We start from the raw sequence: 16881 nt of genomic DNA, 5'->3' as shown, positions 1-16881 counted from the left end.
TCTGATCTGGCTACAAGCCAAAGCCAGTTGCATCATTTAACGTTAAAGAGGTGACAGATACGTTTGAACTATCGTGAGCCCTTTTCTCCCTCGATTAGTGGGAGGAAGGGGTTCCTGTTGCTTTTTGTGTGTGGGGGGGGGAGCTTTTATCTAGTTATACAAGTCAGTTGACATAATACATATTTTTTATGATATTAGTAACCGAATGACTATAAATGCTTACACATCAATCAATGATCATCTCTATGATAGTTATTCACCACCAGATGGCACTCTTTTGAATCAAATGCAACCCCAGAGGCTCACATCTGGTGAGTATGGGCTTGGCACACCCAGGGTCCTGAGCTGGATATCATCATTCTTCTCTTTCTTGGTGATTCCCCTCTACTTCTCTCTCTCTCTCTCTCTCAGGGTAATTCAGAATTTTTTTTTGGGTGGTGCAGCAAAAGCCTCAGGCTTTCTAGCACCATATGGTTAATATAATAAATCTAGCGTGGACATGGCCTGGAATTCGTGTACCGTATTTACTCACATATTTCGCCTTCATCGAAAAATACATTTTTCGATGATCATTTTAGTGTATAAATGTTTTCAGAAAATAGTTCATTCGAAACTTTTGCATTTTTTTTAAATAGTTGATAGAACGTTAACTTTTTTTTTTTTTTTTTTTTTTTCGCATTGAGGATCCAATAAATATAAACTCATTTTTGTTTCTTAATTCTGGATTATATTTTCGTATCCTATATTGTGGATTACAGGAAAGAATGATTATATCAATCACAGTAGTTTCGCATTCATTAATCGTATAAATATTTTAGAATAGCTATTAAGTCAGATGTTGCAAATAAAATTAAGCATCGTTAAGCAAACCATTATTTTAAAATTATTTTACAATCGTAAATTATGGTATCAATAATCGCCATTTAATAAAAAGCCGTCAGGTGGCGCTTTAACGTGAAGGGAAAATGCTAGAATAATTCGCTCGTAAAATATTTTTTATTGTTTCTGACTGTGTCACTGATTTATGAAGGTGCCATAAAAGTACGTAAATAAAGGGATGACCACGTCTTATGTTATTCTTCTTTCATTCAATTATTACATCTTGTTATACAGGATAATTAACAACTTTAAGAGTAGCTTTATATGCAAGCAGTTAAGCACGCATGCGTACACTGCTCATCATAGATGGCCTTTAAAATGCATCTCGGCATGAAACCCGGCCCTCTGAAAATACTAATAATATAATAATAGAAAAATAATTAATAATTAAATAATAATAACCATGTTTTCTTCATATAAACTTAGTCTTCATTAGTACACTGCCCTACCAAAATATCAGAGAATCAGATATCGCGATATGTGAGCGCTATAGGAATATACACTTCCAGTCAAAATATTATGGCGATCTAACTTACAGTGATATGTCCTCCTCTTGCCACCAGTACCGCCACCACACGGCGAGGTACGTACTCTATAAAGCCCTCTGTACTGCATTAGGTATGTTGTACTATGTCGCCAGGATTGCGTCTTAGATCTGCCAATCCACGTTGTTCCAGAAATTTTCTATGGGATTCATATATACCTCGAATTGAGCGGCCAAGGTGGCAGCTGGAAGTCACTTTCGTATTCGGAGAACCATTCTCGAATAATACCGGCAACTTGGCAGGACACATTATTCTGCTGGAATACACACATGCCATCCGAGAAGACATTCACCATGGAGTGTACCGGATCAGCCACAATGGATAGGTAATTTTTAGCATTCGGAATGCAGTCTAGGGGTAAAAAGGGTCCAAGAGATTCCCAGGAAAATATCCCTTATACCAAAACACTGAGACCACCTTCTCTTTCTGTTGGACCAGGACAATGGAGTGACTCCTCTTCTCAGTTTGTCGCTGTATTCTCCATCTACTGCTCATACGGCATAGCAGGAAAGTCGTCAAAGATCCAATGGACCGTTCAGATGCAAGCTTTAGGTGTCGTTGGCGATGGGTGGCCGTAAGCATGGATAACTTCACCGGGCGCCTACTCCGGTGGGTTCGTTGAATGGTGGGCTTAGAAACACCGCTGGTCATCATCCTCTGGTTAAAGTCCAAGTTCCACCATTTTCCGTTATCGGTTCGCAAAAGGCGGGACAGCCTACATTCACCACGACCATCGATGAGTGGGCTCCGGCTATTGGCCCAGCAACTGCTGTTCGTCCACTCTTTAAACACCTTAACTACAGCAGCACAACGCGAATAGCCATCAAGATTCGCATTTTCCATAATATTATCTTTATCGGTTAACCAACACTTCCACTTTTCGAAATGCGTCAGATGGCGCCGCTTGCCCATGTCGATCAAGTACTTCGTATGGACCGCATGCCACGAACCTACAGTATGACATTATTACCGGTTCTAATAGCGACACATGCATCACCATAGAGGGTGGAACAGCCAGTTGCTAAACTCAGGAGTGGTCGTAATCTTTTGAGTGGGCAATGTAAATATAATGCGTCCCCGAATAGTTGTGGCATCTTCACTATTGGTTCTCGGATTTGAACCTAGCTACCATCATTGGGGATAAAGGAGGATGATTAACTGGGGTCACTAATATTTTTGAAAGGTAGTGTTGTTTCACGCTGCAGTAAAGAAGTTATTATTGGTGCAGTAAGTGAACAATGCTTTCCATGAAAAAATAAAATTCGAACTTCCAGTTTTCGTGAGACAAAGCCACCGCCCTTAGCCCTCGAAAAAGGAGGAAGTAATGTCAACATGGGAAGGGTTACAACACTCGCTAAACAAACTCATCACTCACTTTCACCCTTTCTTTTATTTGTGACATTGGATTTCCTCTTTGCGTTCACAATACCCACCCACTTGACTGTTTCCACCTTCCTGCCCGCACTAATGATTATGTTGCTGCAAAGAAAAAGAAAAATAAAAAAATAAAAAAACGTATATTTTTACAGAAATATTTCTTACAAATGAGTAAACACCTCCTTTGGTGGCTAATCCGCACAGAATGACTGATTATAGCGTCTCTGGAGTAACCGGATCCTCTACTTTTGTGAGGATTAGCTTTTTAAAATGAGGAAAAATAAAACGGGATTTATTACGTTAACCTACATATTTAACTCGTTTGTGTACGTTGAATTCAGAGGATTTTATAAAACAAAACGTATCGATGATTTATATTGTCACGAAGTGTTTATGTGTCAATTAGAATAAAATATTTCAAGTGGCTGTTACATTTAATAGCGCGCCACCTGCAGTCACTTTTAGAAGTAACATTTAAGGTAGTTTGAAGAAAAGTTATCGGATTTAAATAACACACACAGTTCTGGTAACAATACAGATTAGTATTAAACAATTCAAACACACACACACACACACACACACACACACACACGCAGAGAGAGAGAGAGAGAGAGAAAGAGGAATAGGAATGAAAAACAACCGAAAGAAGAAAGGGAAAGAGAGAGAAAACGAAAGGAGACAAGGAGAAAAAGTGAAGGAATGGAAATTACAAAGAAAGAAAGAAGAAATAAGGAGAAACAGAGAAAGAAAAAAATGGAAAGAGAAGGAAGGGAGAAAAACTGTAATGAAAAAAAAAATTCTGAAAGAAGAAAGGGAAAGAGAGAAAGAGAAGAAAGTGAGAGAAAACGAAAGGAGACAGGGAGAGAAAGTGAAAGAAAGAAGGAATGGGAATTACAAGAAAGAAAGAAAGAAGAAATAATGAACAAGGGAGAGATAAAAATGGAAAGAGAAGGAAGGGAGAGAAACTGTAATGAAAAAAAAAACCTGAAAGAAGAAAGGGAAAGAGAGAAAGAAGGAGAGAGAAAGAAGGAATGGGAATTACAAAAAAAGAAAGAAAGAAGAAGAAAGAGAGCGAGAGAGAGAGAAAATGGAAAGAGAAGGAAGGGTGAGAAACTGTAATGGAAAAAAAAAACCCTGAAAGAAGAAAGGGAAAGAGAGAGAGAAGAAAGAGTGAGAAAACGAAAGGAGACAGGAAGAGAAAGTGAAAGAAAGAGAAAGAAGGAATGGAAATTATAAAGAAAGAAAAAAAGAAGAAATAATGTGAAAGGGAGAGAGAAAAATGAAAAGAGAAGGAAGGGGAGAAACTGTAATGAAAAAAAAAACCCTAAAATAAGAAAGGAAAAGAAATGAAGAAAGGAAGAGAGAGAGAGAGAGAGAGAGAGAGAGAGAGAGAGAGAGAGAGAGAGGGAAGAAACGTGTAGAAAGAACAAAAGAGAAAGAAAAAAAGGAAATAATTGGGAATGTAAGAGAGAGAATGAGAGAGAATGAGAGAGAAAGCGGAGAGAAAGAAGGAAAGAAAGAAGAGAAAAGAGAATGAAAGAGAGAGAAAAAAGGAAGAACGGGAAAGGGAGAGTGGGGAGAAAGAGAAAATGAAAAAAATAAGAGAAGGAAGGGGAGAGAGAGAGAGAGAGAGAGAGAGAGAGAGAGAGAGAGAGAGAGAGAGAGAGAGAGAGAGAGCAAAAGGAAAGAATAAGAGGGAGAGAAAGCAAGTGAGGGAAAAGAGAGAGATAAAAATAAAGAGGAAAAAGGAAAGAGAGTGAAAGAGAGAGATAAAAAATAAAGAGGAAAAAGGAAAGAGAATGAAAAAAGCTTGGAAGAGAGAGATAAAATAGAGAAAAAAAAGAAAGTGAAGGAAAAGAAAGACAGCAAAAAAAAAAAGAAAAAGAGAATGAAATAACAAAAAGAGTAGAAAAGAGAGGAGGAATGAGAAAGAAAGAAAAAAAAACTAGAAAAGATAGGAGGAATGAAAAAGAATGAGAAAAAAAGAAATAATTAAAAGAGGGAAAGATAACAAGAATGAGAAAGAAAGAGTGAAAGAGAGACACGTGCATTTCTCTTATACTTGGCAAAAGCATAATTTATACTTTCATACATGTTAAAGTTTCCAGCAATACAGTTTACAAATAAGTTCAGATGTTTTAATTATGGACATCAGAAGACAACGATCTTCCACCCACTTCCAGCTTTCAGATGACTTCAAAGATAAAACATTTCAATATCATCATCATTTCAGTACCTCAAAGCCTGTACACATAAATTGCAAAAGGAAACTTTCATTTCAAAACTCTTTCACTGCAATCGCACATTAATAACAGGAATAAAACGGATATTGGCAATTACTTACCATGTTTAGTGGTAAAAATAACATCCGGAAGATCCTATAAAAATAAAATAAAATGACAAATGAATCACTGGTTTTCCACAAATGCTTTCATTTTTTAACTTAGATTGACATTTGTAGAATTCAAACAATAGCTTAAGATTACAATGTTACCAAAACATGAGATTGGGGGTCAGTTCTACCCTGATACACGCATTATAAGAATCATCTATAATGGAATGGCACACTTCATTAAATACATGAGAGAAGTAGTGGAGCCCACCTAATTATTTAAAAAATTGACCAAATCTTTTGCGGTCCTCATATCTGCTGGATAAGATCAAGGTTTAGGATGAATCTGCCCACAAGATGCAGTCTTTCGTTAATTGGACAACAAAAAAAAAATGGCGTCGCCTTTTAAAAAAGGACGAAAATCTTCCTTTGGTACAATCTAATCCATCGGGAGCAGAAATAAGGCAGAAATTTCGATGAATCTTAACGAATCGGGGGGTTTCAAAGTAATTCTTTACTTCAAAAACCCCCTAAAGTGAATCTTCAATGTCCTTTAGATTCATTAAAGATCCCTGAAAATTCACTGAACGGCAAATACCTTGAAGGACACTGAATATTCATTGAAAGACTTCACCTGGAAGTCAAATCAAGGTATTTGAAGTCCATTTAAAAATTTTAGTGCGGATTTCTTAAAAGGGATCTTCAACCTTCTCATTGAACTGAAAATGCAGCATTTACGTCCACTTATGAACTAATAAATGGGTATTTTCCTTAACTCCCATGGCACAGTAATTATAATTATTATTCACAAGGTTCTTTTTTTGTTTTGTTTTTGTAGAGAAGTTCCCAAAAACTTGTTTATAACCTATCTGATTTCTAACTCCAATGTTGGTTTTGCATAGCCTACATATTATTACAAATTGCACTGCAAAAAAAAAAGTTATTTGTCTTTTCATGACAATACGCAAAAACTGGACTCAAGTTCCATTTGTAATAATTACCATTTACCTAATCTTTCCAATTTCCTTAGCCTACTTTCCAACAAGTTGTAACTGGAACCACTTTTTTCAATATGGTAAATAAATAGAGCCAATTTACAGCGATTTCCAGTAATTTGGATAGGGCATAAAAGTTCAAAAATGGGTGGGTTATTTAAGACGCAGCCATCTTGCTATTAGATCGCTTTTGCTGTCCTAGGGGCCAGATATTTAGGAGCACCAAAATTATTGTATCTAATTTGAATAAAATAAATTAGATACAGTAATTTCCCGATTTCACTAATTAACCAAATTCATGTTAATATGGTATAAAACAGGTATAAACATCCTTGGTGTTCATTTTATTTTGTCAGGGACTGTAGACTCATGTATCAGGAACGCATTCCCATAACCTAGTCTATGATATCTTTCCGAACATCTATAAACATGTACAAAACCACCAAAAAAATAAATTATTATTGTGCAGGAGGATTTCTTTAGAAGGATCACGAATGTGCCCAGCAGGTGCAGAGAAATTCTAGGCCAGTTTGAAAGGAGAATTTCTATGCAATGACATCATATTGTTGGTGACATCTCGCTGTTCCACGCCAGTCACGTAATGTTCTAAATATGACTGGAATTTGGGAAAATAAACAAGTTTACTCGCTGTTAGTCATGGTTTCAAAGAGCTAACTACAATTTCTCTTCTTTTTATCAATTTAACCAAATGACAGGTGGTTATACCATCCTTTACGGTTGTAAATTTATCCACACAAGTTTGCAGGATCTGTTGAACACTAATTATATTTAACATGGATCTAGGAGAAAAATAAATAATGCTTACCAACTCATCGGAATAGCGAGGCACGAGCTGTTTGCCATCACCTTTTCTGCTACTTGGGTTTCCACTCCCACTCGTGGCAGTACTGCTCTGTCTATCCACTGGCATCTTGTACAGCACTGAGTACCTAAAATGCAAAGAACTTACAGTTCAATACCTATTACGGTTAAAACATTAATTAATATTTTGTATTGTTAATTATGCGCAATCTTAATTCATATTTTTGAAAAATTAAATCTGATTCTGCAATAAGATGGCGTAGATGGTACTTAACTATATGAATATACATAAGCAATGCCATTCACATCTCGATTCCGGAGGCGAAATATTGAGATCCGGCCCTGATTGACTGTTTCTTGATATGCAAAGGTTCCTTAGCTAAAGATCGCAGTGGACGTAAGCGTCTAACAATCAACAAAATATCGCTAGATGGAGAGCAGACCAATTATCACAAGAGTTAATCAAGTTATGGTCAAGAAAAGGGTTAATAATAGTAGGATAGATTATCCTACTGAGGGCAATAACATTGGGATAATGCCATGGATCATCACAGAGTATTGATCTCAACCCACTGCCTGTAGGACAAATTAGAATACCGGATTCTGGCACGTCCAAGAAGGTCCTTTGCATTTCTTGAATTCATAGCTGCTTTGAAGGATGAATGGAGCATGATACCGTGGGACTTTTACCAGAAACTGGTGAACAGTCTTTCATAACATATTCAAGCAATCATTAAGGCCAAAGGTAGCCCAACCCGACATTAATTTTCTTAATAAATGCATGTTGTGTTCTGAACTACACGTGTCCCATTAATTTAGGTGGGGTATAGGAACTGAAGATAACGATTATAGTAACTGGAGTCAACCAAAAATGAAAAATATAATTTAAAAACATAAATGCACATCAAATCAGAAAAATATAGATAAAAAATATATTTTTTAACTTGGGTAATGAAAGCAGTAAGATATTTATTGTAAAGCAAGCAGGTGTTTTTCACAGCGCCATCTACATAAAAGAGTTTTTCATATTATCATGTCGAGAGCGAAAACTGGTAGACTTGTGAAGGTACAGAATGTCTGAGCAGGAAACGTGTGCCCATGATTAACTGCTACCGCCAACAATATCATAAGGGTAATTACTGGGCTGAACTCATTGTGGTGTTTACTATATATGATAATTCCGGGGAATCCCTCACCAAGTTAGTCCAATAAACTTCAACCGTGAGAGCAACCCCAATCCTAACAGTTCATCGAGATCCGTTTAAAGAAAATAATAGACTCGGAGCAGACCGACTTGGTTCATGTCTGCCCTAGAGGCCACCTACCATTAATAACCACGGATACAAGAAAGGCAAACGCCCCACATAACCAGCATGAGGTTAGCGTAAGCCAGTGATTTATGTCCATCCGTACGTCTTGAGGAAAAACGAATATCAGCTTGATATTCAAGATAGAAGGATAAAAATAATAACTGTTGTAAAAATTCCAAATCCTAGTTCTTCTAGACAGATATCTTTGTAATGTTTATTTAGACTACTCGAAAAATCCTCAAAATCCACAGTTTTTTGTTTTTTTTTCTGCAGATGGTATTAAAGATTACTGTAGGCTGTCATATTTCTGGACAGACTTCATACTGACCACTATCGGTCTACCTTCAAAAAACTTCCCCAGAGAAGATATCCTTGATTGTGGACAATGCATCGAGCATTGCCTAACAAACATCGGCTGATAAAAAGACTCTGTGACACTAAAGGACCCTTTTTTGTCTCTTGTTGCCTTTCCAACATCACGGATTAAGTTGAAACAAGACACGACGCTTGGGGCTGTCACGAAGAAAGGGCTCCAAGGGTGCTTAATGATAACATGACACAAATATGAATGAAGATAGAGGACAATGGGTGACCTACAGGTGAATCATTACATTCTTGTCTCAATAGCTGTTTACCTTCGAACGGGGAAAGTGAAACGTTGGTATATTTATGTGTGTGTGTGTGCCAGATGGTTTATCATCTAGGTATTAGCATCACATTCCGCGTATCTTTGTAAGACTTATTGCTGCTAGACAGCACCAATCATTCATGTGTCAACTATACTGGGTCTGTCTCCTTTTAAGAATTCTATTACGGCGTGTTTTATAATTAACTTCAAAGTGTTGATCTCCAAGATAGCTGGAGCTTCTTCAAGGGGCTTTATTCTTCAAACGATAACCGCAGTATTTTTTTTTTTTGTTAGAAAAAGTTAACTTGTGGTTCCTTAATGAACAAGAACTTTTTAAAATCACAATTTTTATTTATTTACGAAATGGAATAATAACCAACACCAACCAACTACTTGAGCTTTGAGTGAAAGAGTCGATAGAAATTTCTTCCATCAGTGATGGGAATTGAACCAGGCTTTTCCAAATCAGAGAAGTTATTGGGCTAATGATCCCGGCAATATCTTTAAGGTTAAAGATTAATATTATATTTGATTGCAAGTACATATTTCAACCTTTCTGAATATGAGAAAAGCAAGTTTAATTAGTTAGGGTTAAAGATATATACATTGAAGGCTGGCCTTGAGTTAATATATCATGTACTTGTCACTGTTGGCAGCTTTTACTTCCCTCATACAATTTTCCTTGTTATTAGTCTTTCATACTATCATAACTTACTCTTTTCAGTGTATATATTCACAAAGGCGCTGTGACCTGCACGAAAGCGGGTCACTGGAGCCAGGATGTATAGTACGGAATGTAGAACTCGGATCAAGCTTCACTTTCAACAGCTACCAAACCTGTCCTTGCTTCGTCTACTTCCTAATTCACAAAAGAAAAAATGAATCGTATCCCCCCCAACCCCTTGCCTATTTTCTTTCGCGTATTCTATGTAGTGATTGACATAAGCGATAACAAGACGGGACAATATTCAGGCAAATAACCTACAAGGCTTTGGTAGCATAACGAAGGGGGAAGTGTCTGGGGTGCTGAGAGCTCTTTTTGTTGCAGGCCAATGTTTCAGATTGGTTCCAGAGATTCAAGGGAGATAGAATTAGTATCAGAAACACTGGCCGATTTTAAATTAAGACTAATTAAGAATGAGGATCTCGTCTGTTTTTCGAATGTTGATGCCGACCTGTTTTCATTGTCCACATTGAAGAGATAGTGTTAATATATTTATAATGATGAATATAAAACTACGATAGAAAAGATTAATTAACCTAGAAAAATATTCCATTCATGTCACGAGACAAAACATTACAAACTGACGAAAGAACTAAATATAATCAGTCTAGGTCTACTGTATGGAACAGATCATGGACGCGATACTTGGTAGACTACAAACAGAAAGTCTTATGGAGATCAGATTTATTAGTCCAACGAGTGGGTCAAGGGAAAAAAGAAAAAAAATGACAAAGGTTCCGAGATTTTTGCAAAACGTGCTTATGTCTGAGTTGCCTAGGGGCGAGCTGAAGATAAATCCTACATTCGACTTTATGGGATTATATACCTTATAAAAAATTTTATGTTTGAATTTAGACAAGAGAATAACTTACATCTTGCAACATTTCGCCATCTATAATTGAAATAAATCCTTGCTATAAAAATGAGTTACTGCTAAAAAAAAAATAAAAAAAGGAATTCTGAGAATTAAACAGATTCGAGCATAGTTCAACTCTACGTTTTCAGCAGGTCCTGAGATACTTCAATTATAAATTTCATGACAGGAAAGATTTTAAGTAGGTAACGAAAGGGCTGTTTAGACGCTTGGTTTTCTTGAATGGGGTGAAGGTTACCGTGCGTGAAATTCCCATTAACCACGCAAGGGTTGGAGAAAAACCTTGGAATTGAATAAATATCACATTGTTTTTTAGCACATCTGGGTGTAATTGGCATAATTTTTTGGAAAAGTATCGTTGATGGACCGGGGCAAGGCTGTTCTATCTACTTAAAATTTCCATTAAAGTGAAAAGGAGATAAAATTAATCATTGAAAGTTCTTTTAAGTCCAGAGCGATAAAATTGAATGTTTCTTTACATTCAATTTTATCGCTCTGGATTTAAAGTATATATTTATTCGAGTAGAGTTTTTAAACCATTTTAAAAATGTTTTATTTTAAAAAGCTTGTGATTTCTAATAAAAATTATTCGAGTTTTTCATCCCCAAAACAAGAAAACCGACCACAGACAGATATACACAGACAACTGATGGCCACCACTCCTATCATCGCTTATTCTAGACATACCGGTCCTGAATGACAGAATCTAAACAAGGTACTTGCTGTAGAATTGGATATAGGATGACTTCGTTATCTAGATCAGAACATTTTGGATGAATCATAGTGGTCACTATTAATGGACCATAACCGGACCATAACCAATGATGCCAATGATGTAGAAGTCATGATCAAACGAAATTATCGATTTTAGAAAGAACATTCAAATGGACAGAAAAGCGCTGTCCGGAAGCCATTACTCAACAGTTAATTGGTCAACATAAATAGCACGTTACAGACTTAAATCCAACCAATTACAGTACATAATTAGAATTTTTTTTTTCGAATTCCCATTTTTCTATATCTAATCACTGTAAACTATTAATATTGGTAGAAGGACCACATCATTAAAATCTCCGTTATCTAGTGACCTACTACTAACAACGCGGCTCAATTACTCGGGGAGGGTCTACGAACAGAGAAGAAAAGGGTCACCTTTTTACCTTCTGATGGTAAAACAAAGAGTGCTTATGTTAATTGGAGGTCATCATAATTAGACAGTAATTATTTCTTTTAGTGTTTCCTGTTTCGTGACCCTCTGGGACAGCAAGTGATAATGGCGTTACCCTGTCTGATTCCCGATAATCACTCCTGTGGTATAATGACGTACTATATTTAGAAGAGCAGGCCTCTGACGTCACACTACGGAGATGCAAAATACATTTTATCTATGTAAAGAACATTCTTGTTATCCATAGAAGTAAGGTTGAACCTTCTATGTAAGACTTATCTAACTAATTGGAATGCCGAGTGATTCATCGTCTCCCCATTAAAAATAAAGCTAAAATAAGGTTTAAAATGAAGTCCAGTAAGTACTGTAGTTACTTGTGCTTGTTGTACTGCAAGGATGCTTTTTGTATAAAACATGGAAACATTCGTTTTGAAGGACAAAACTGGTATCCAAAAGAAAAAGGCTATACTCCGTTGAATACTTCTTTGTGTTGCTTACTTCATGCGTTAAACTCTTAAAATCGACTAAACTATTAAAACAAACCGCGTTAAAAAAGTCTAGTGTGTTTTCTCTTATCAGACTCTTTTGTTTTTAAATTGTGCTTTTATCACATGGTGATATTTTTTCCCTCTTGTTTTCAAAAAAGGCAAAATAGATCAAAATACGTAGAATATAAAACACGAGTAAGGATCTATATTGGAATGTTGTTCTCCTATCTAGTGTGACGGCCCCAAAATCTCTCTCAAGCTTCTAGACTGTATTCAAAGAGGATTATCAGGTTAATGATACTTCTGTGTGCACTGCTCTTCAGAATCCCAATTTTTTTGATTTTCCCACTTTTCTTGGTTTTTACCAAGAAAAGTTAAAGATGGAATCTTCGGTTAATCAAAGTAAACACATGTTTTCTTCTGTTTAAATCTGGGCTTTCCTGAAAAGGAGCATAAAAGAAGCAAGACAAGACAAGGTTTGAAGAATATTTTTTTCAATCCACGTAGCAGAATGATCTCAAGATCAAAGTTTAACGAAATTTCAGTAGATTTTCGAGAAGTTATAGTTGTTTCTAAAGTGAAGGGTATGTGAAAGAAGAAAAAAGAGGAGTAGAGACTATCATAAACTAAGTTATGGACTGGATTCCTAGCAGATGAAAGACAGCCACTGATATACGAGGTGTAGCAATAAATTTCTTTGAACTGGTGCTCTTGCGGTCATGTTCGATGAGTCTGAAAATATCCTCCAACAGATGGTGGTACAGAGAATGTCCAGTAGGCTGATAGGTTGCAAGTAACAACTAGTTTCATTAGTAGTGTTAACGTTCCGTATCACTATTTTGCAATGAAGCAACAAAAGCATATCAAAATTTGCTTTAAACTAGGAAAATCTGCAACAGAAAAGTCTGAAATATTGAAAACCATTTACGACGAAACGTTAAGTCGTATACCAGTGTTTGTTCAAAGATGGACTTGAGGATGTCCGCGATGACCCAAGAAGTGGACGTCCGTCAACCTCTCGAAATGAGGACAGAGTTAGAAAAGTTCAGGAAATTGTGGAAAGAGATTGCCGTTTCTTCCTCAGAATGATGGCTGATGGACTAGATATGAATAAGGAGACGCTTTTTCAAATACTGCATGAAGATTTAGGGGAAAGGAAGGACTGCGCAAAATTTGTTCCGCACAGCCTCTCGGATGAGCAGAAGCAACAAAGAGTGTCATCATGCGAAGACTTTATCCAGACTGGTCAAGACAATCCTAATTTCCTCGACTGTATTGTCACTGGAGACGAGTGTTGGTGTTTCAGTACGACCCGAATATGAAGCGCCAGAGCTTGCAGTGGATTACCACAGACCAAAACTCTTCGTCCAGGATCAGGGACGCTGATCACATTTTTCGACTAACAGGATGTGGATTCACAAGGAATTTGTGCCTGAAGGGGAGAGGTTCAGTACTGCGTTCTACGTTCATGTGCTTCATTGACTATTGAAGAGCATTTCCTGGGTGAGAATGCAATTCGAGAGAAAGGCAGCTGGTTCTTGTTGCATGACAATGCTCCCGCCGATTCCGCACTTGTTGTGTAGGCATTTTTGACGAAACATGACATCGTACAGATCCACCCAACTCTCCCAATCTAGCACCAGCGAATTTCTTTCTCTTTCTCTTTCCCAAGATGCTCTCGAAGGAAAGAAATTTCAGGACGCTGAGCTCAGTTCGGCCGTTACGCAGAACTGAACATCATCTCTTTCTTTGAACGCCTTCGCTGACTCTTTTCAGAAATTTTTAGAATGATGTAATACTGTAAGTGCATTCAATCAAGTAGTGATTACCTTGAATAAAAATAACTCAATTTTTGAGCTCCTTCAGCTTGTGGTCTTTTTATTGCTCCAGTTGGGGAATTTTATTGCCACATACAAGACGAAAATAGTAGATAAAAGAAAGGACCTTGGGATACTCCAGGAGTAGTTGAGAAATTAAAAGAATATCATCTGCCGTTATACGAGTAGCCAGAGAAATAACTGTGGCTCAACTGCAGAAGATTTACCACACGATGGGAACTTAGTTCAGATTATGTTTTAAAAAAAAGTAAGTCATGTTCATAAAGACAATAAAGGAAAATGGATTTCACTGGATTAGAATTAAAAAAAAAAAATAAAGAAAAAACAGACGTAGCAAACATAAACCTATTAAATATCTGGGGAGGATCCAGATAAGGGGAACCAGATTAGTGATGAGTGCAAAGAGATACACATATGAAGAACAGCTTAAAGGTGTAGTCGGTCTTTACATACCACTACTCTGATCCCTACAGCCATAGCTGGCAGGGATATTGTTGTTGTTGTAGGGTTTTAGGAGTATCGGCGACTAAGGTCTTATTGCTCCGTGTATACTGTCTATAAATTGCATGTGTTCTGAGGTCCATTTTGTGTTTGCTGGACGAAAAACCCGAGTTTCCAGGAGAAAAAAACCATGCTACCCTCGCCTGAGACCGATTAACTCAGCCACATTGTGAAAAAGCCCCATAAAAATTCCTCACGTTATCAACGGGACTCGAACTTAGGTCTTTTCCACCCGGTGTGAGGAGGATGGTGATGCTACCAACCGTGCTACCCACGAGGGAGATTATTCGTAAGTTGACTTGGAAGCCTTTAGAGAGTCAAGTATTACAGGCATGTACACTATTACAAGCACAAGGACTAACCTGGTAAAAATGTTAGAAGTAATAGGAGAAATAATTCATCAAAAATCATAGCGTATTTTAAAATATAAACAAAACTGAGCATGAGCACTGTACAATAAATTACAAAGAAAGTCCACGTAATGCACAACCGGATGAAGATCACAATGATTGTCGTAAAAACTAATTTAAAAGTCAATATGAAGATATAATAGTTAGTCCATTTGAATTAGTAGTACTAGTACTACCAAGAAGAGTATAAAACGCTGCTGAACACCAACTACATCTATCCCTTTACGTTCCCACAGCAAAGAAGATTACCATTTGAGCCAGATAACGGTCAGGATGACACCGGCCACGTGGCATTATTGTGCACTATTCATAAATAGTGTGTTGAGGGTGGAGTTCTGCTTATCATACACTGCAGGGTGTTTCGGCAACACATACTTATCCGCCCTCTATATTAATTCCAGCACTCCGTTACGGGCCTTTAAGCATGCCGCCTTACTTGCGCTTTCATATACACTCGGCAATAGTGCACGTGGAATTATTGGGCCTTTATGTAGCAAAGGGTGGGATATCCTGTTGCGGCAAGTCATTCTGGACGAATTTTTTCTGCTTGGCAGTCATCTCTCTCTCTCTCTCTCTCTCTCTCTCTCTCTCTCTCTCTCTCTCTCTCTCTCTCTCTCTCTCTAACAAGTGTTAACATACTTCGCTCTTCAGCAACGTCTTGTCTTATATTCTTCCTCCACCCTTTTACCGTGCCCTGAGAACTGTCAGCATCTGTAAAACTGACGGACAACATAACAAGTTAGTTAATGTACACAGTGCGTTACTTTTCAGGCGCGTTAGCAAATAGTAATAATTCATGATTTATATAAAAATAAATAAATAAACGCGCAAAAAGTAAAGACTTTTATGAGCGAGCCGAGAACATTTCGTTTCTGCGCATCCGCCATTGTCCACTCATTACTCCAACCAACGCATGACAACCAACATATCCACAGCTTCATCTGCATAAGGTATATGTAGGGCGTACATGTATGTATGAAAAATTAAATAAATAATAATTGCCGGATTTGTATTGGCCCGATTTTGGAACAACAAATCCTTCTAAGATAGCTAAATATAAAATTTCATGAAAATCCATTCGCTAAGAGTCGAGTATTACGTTACGACAGCTGGACAAAGAAATAATAATTGTCGGACTTCTATTACTTTGATTTTGATGAAATTTGTAACAGCTGTACAAAGTTTTCTAAAAGGTCTAAATATAAAATTTCAAGAAAATCCACTCAATGGGAGCCAGGTTATTACACGCGGACGGACAATGGAATTGTAATTGCTAGATTTCTAATGGTCAGATTTTAATAAAATTTGCCACCACTCAATAAAATTTTCTAAAACACAATATAAAAATTTATGAAAATCTATCCACTAAGATTCGAGTTATGGTATTACATGCAGCTGGACGGACGGATAGGTTGAAGAAAATGGGCGCTGAAGTATAGGAAGTATATCTCCACAAGTATTGTGGAGTTATACTTCATAATTGGGTTGTCACTATTGCAACAACCAGGGTACCTACCCACTCACTGATAAGAAGCCAATAAGCTTCGAAATGGTGCCGTCTGGGTAGTGGTATTCGCAGAGAATAATTTTTTTTTTTTTTTTTTGTTAGTTGTTGGCGCATCAGTTTCTGTTTCCATAATGCACCTCCCAAAGTTTTTTCATTTTACTCTGATCCAAGCCCGAGGCGGGATTCGAACCCGCGACCTTTGGGTTGCCAGGTGAGAATATATAATATTAGCCTTCTCCACTGGTGAAGCATTACTTATTCGAGGTAGTGCAATACCATACCAACTGGTTGTGAAGGTATTCACAATATGAGATATAATCAAAGATGCCAGTTTAACTACTTTGGTAGATGGCTACGAATTAAACTGATGCAATTGCACTAGCCTATACGTTAATCATTCTGCACGTATCTTGCCCTAAAATACTCTGTATGCCTATATGCTGCAACTGGTTTATAGGAGTACTGCCTAATAAGCTACAGATC

The 16881-nt window shown here is 37.2% G+C and overlaps 1 protein-coding gene across 1 annotated transcript in view; it reads right to left on the bottom strand.

Annotated features, from left to right (window-relative positions):
- LOC150088977 (uncharacterized) overlaps positions 1-16881 on the bottom strand; it is a 62513-nt gene that overhangs the window by 20792 nt on the left and 24840 nt on the right. Inside the window, exons 2-3 of the mRNA XM_090369739.1 lie at positions 6955-7078; positions 5146-5179 (exon numbers count right to left, since the gene is read on the bottom strand). Of these exons, the coding sequence (XP_090225865.1) occupies positions 5146-5179; positions 6955-7059 (139 nt within the window). The 5' untranslated portion in view covers positions 7060-7078. The remainder of the gene's footprint in view (positions 1-5145; positions 5180-6954; positions 7079-16881) is intronic.

Source organism: Mastigoproctus giganteus, chromosome 3 (genome assembly GCF_048544385.1).
Source record: "Mastigoproctus giganteus isolate SK-2022 chromosome 3, ASM4854438v1, whole genome shotgun sequence".
In the NCBI taxonomy this organism is placed as follows: Eukaryota; Metazoa; Arthropoda; class Arachnida; order Uropygi; family Thelyphonidae; genus Mastigoproctus; species Mastigoproctus giganteus.
Note: the sequence above shows the minus strand (reverse complement) of the source record. Positions and strands in the feature narration are given on the sequence as shown.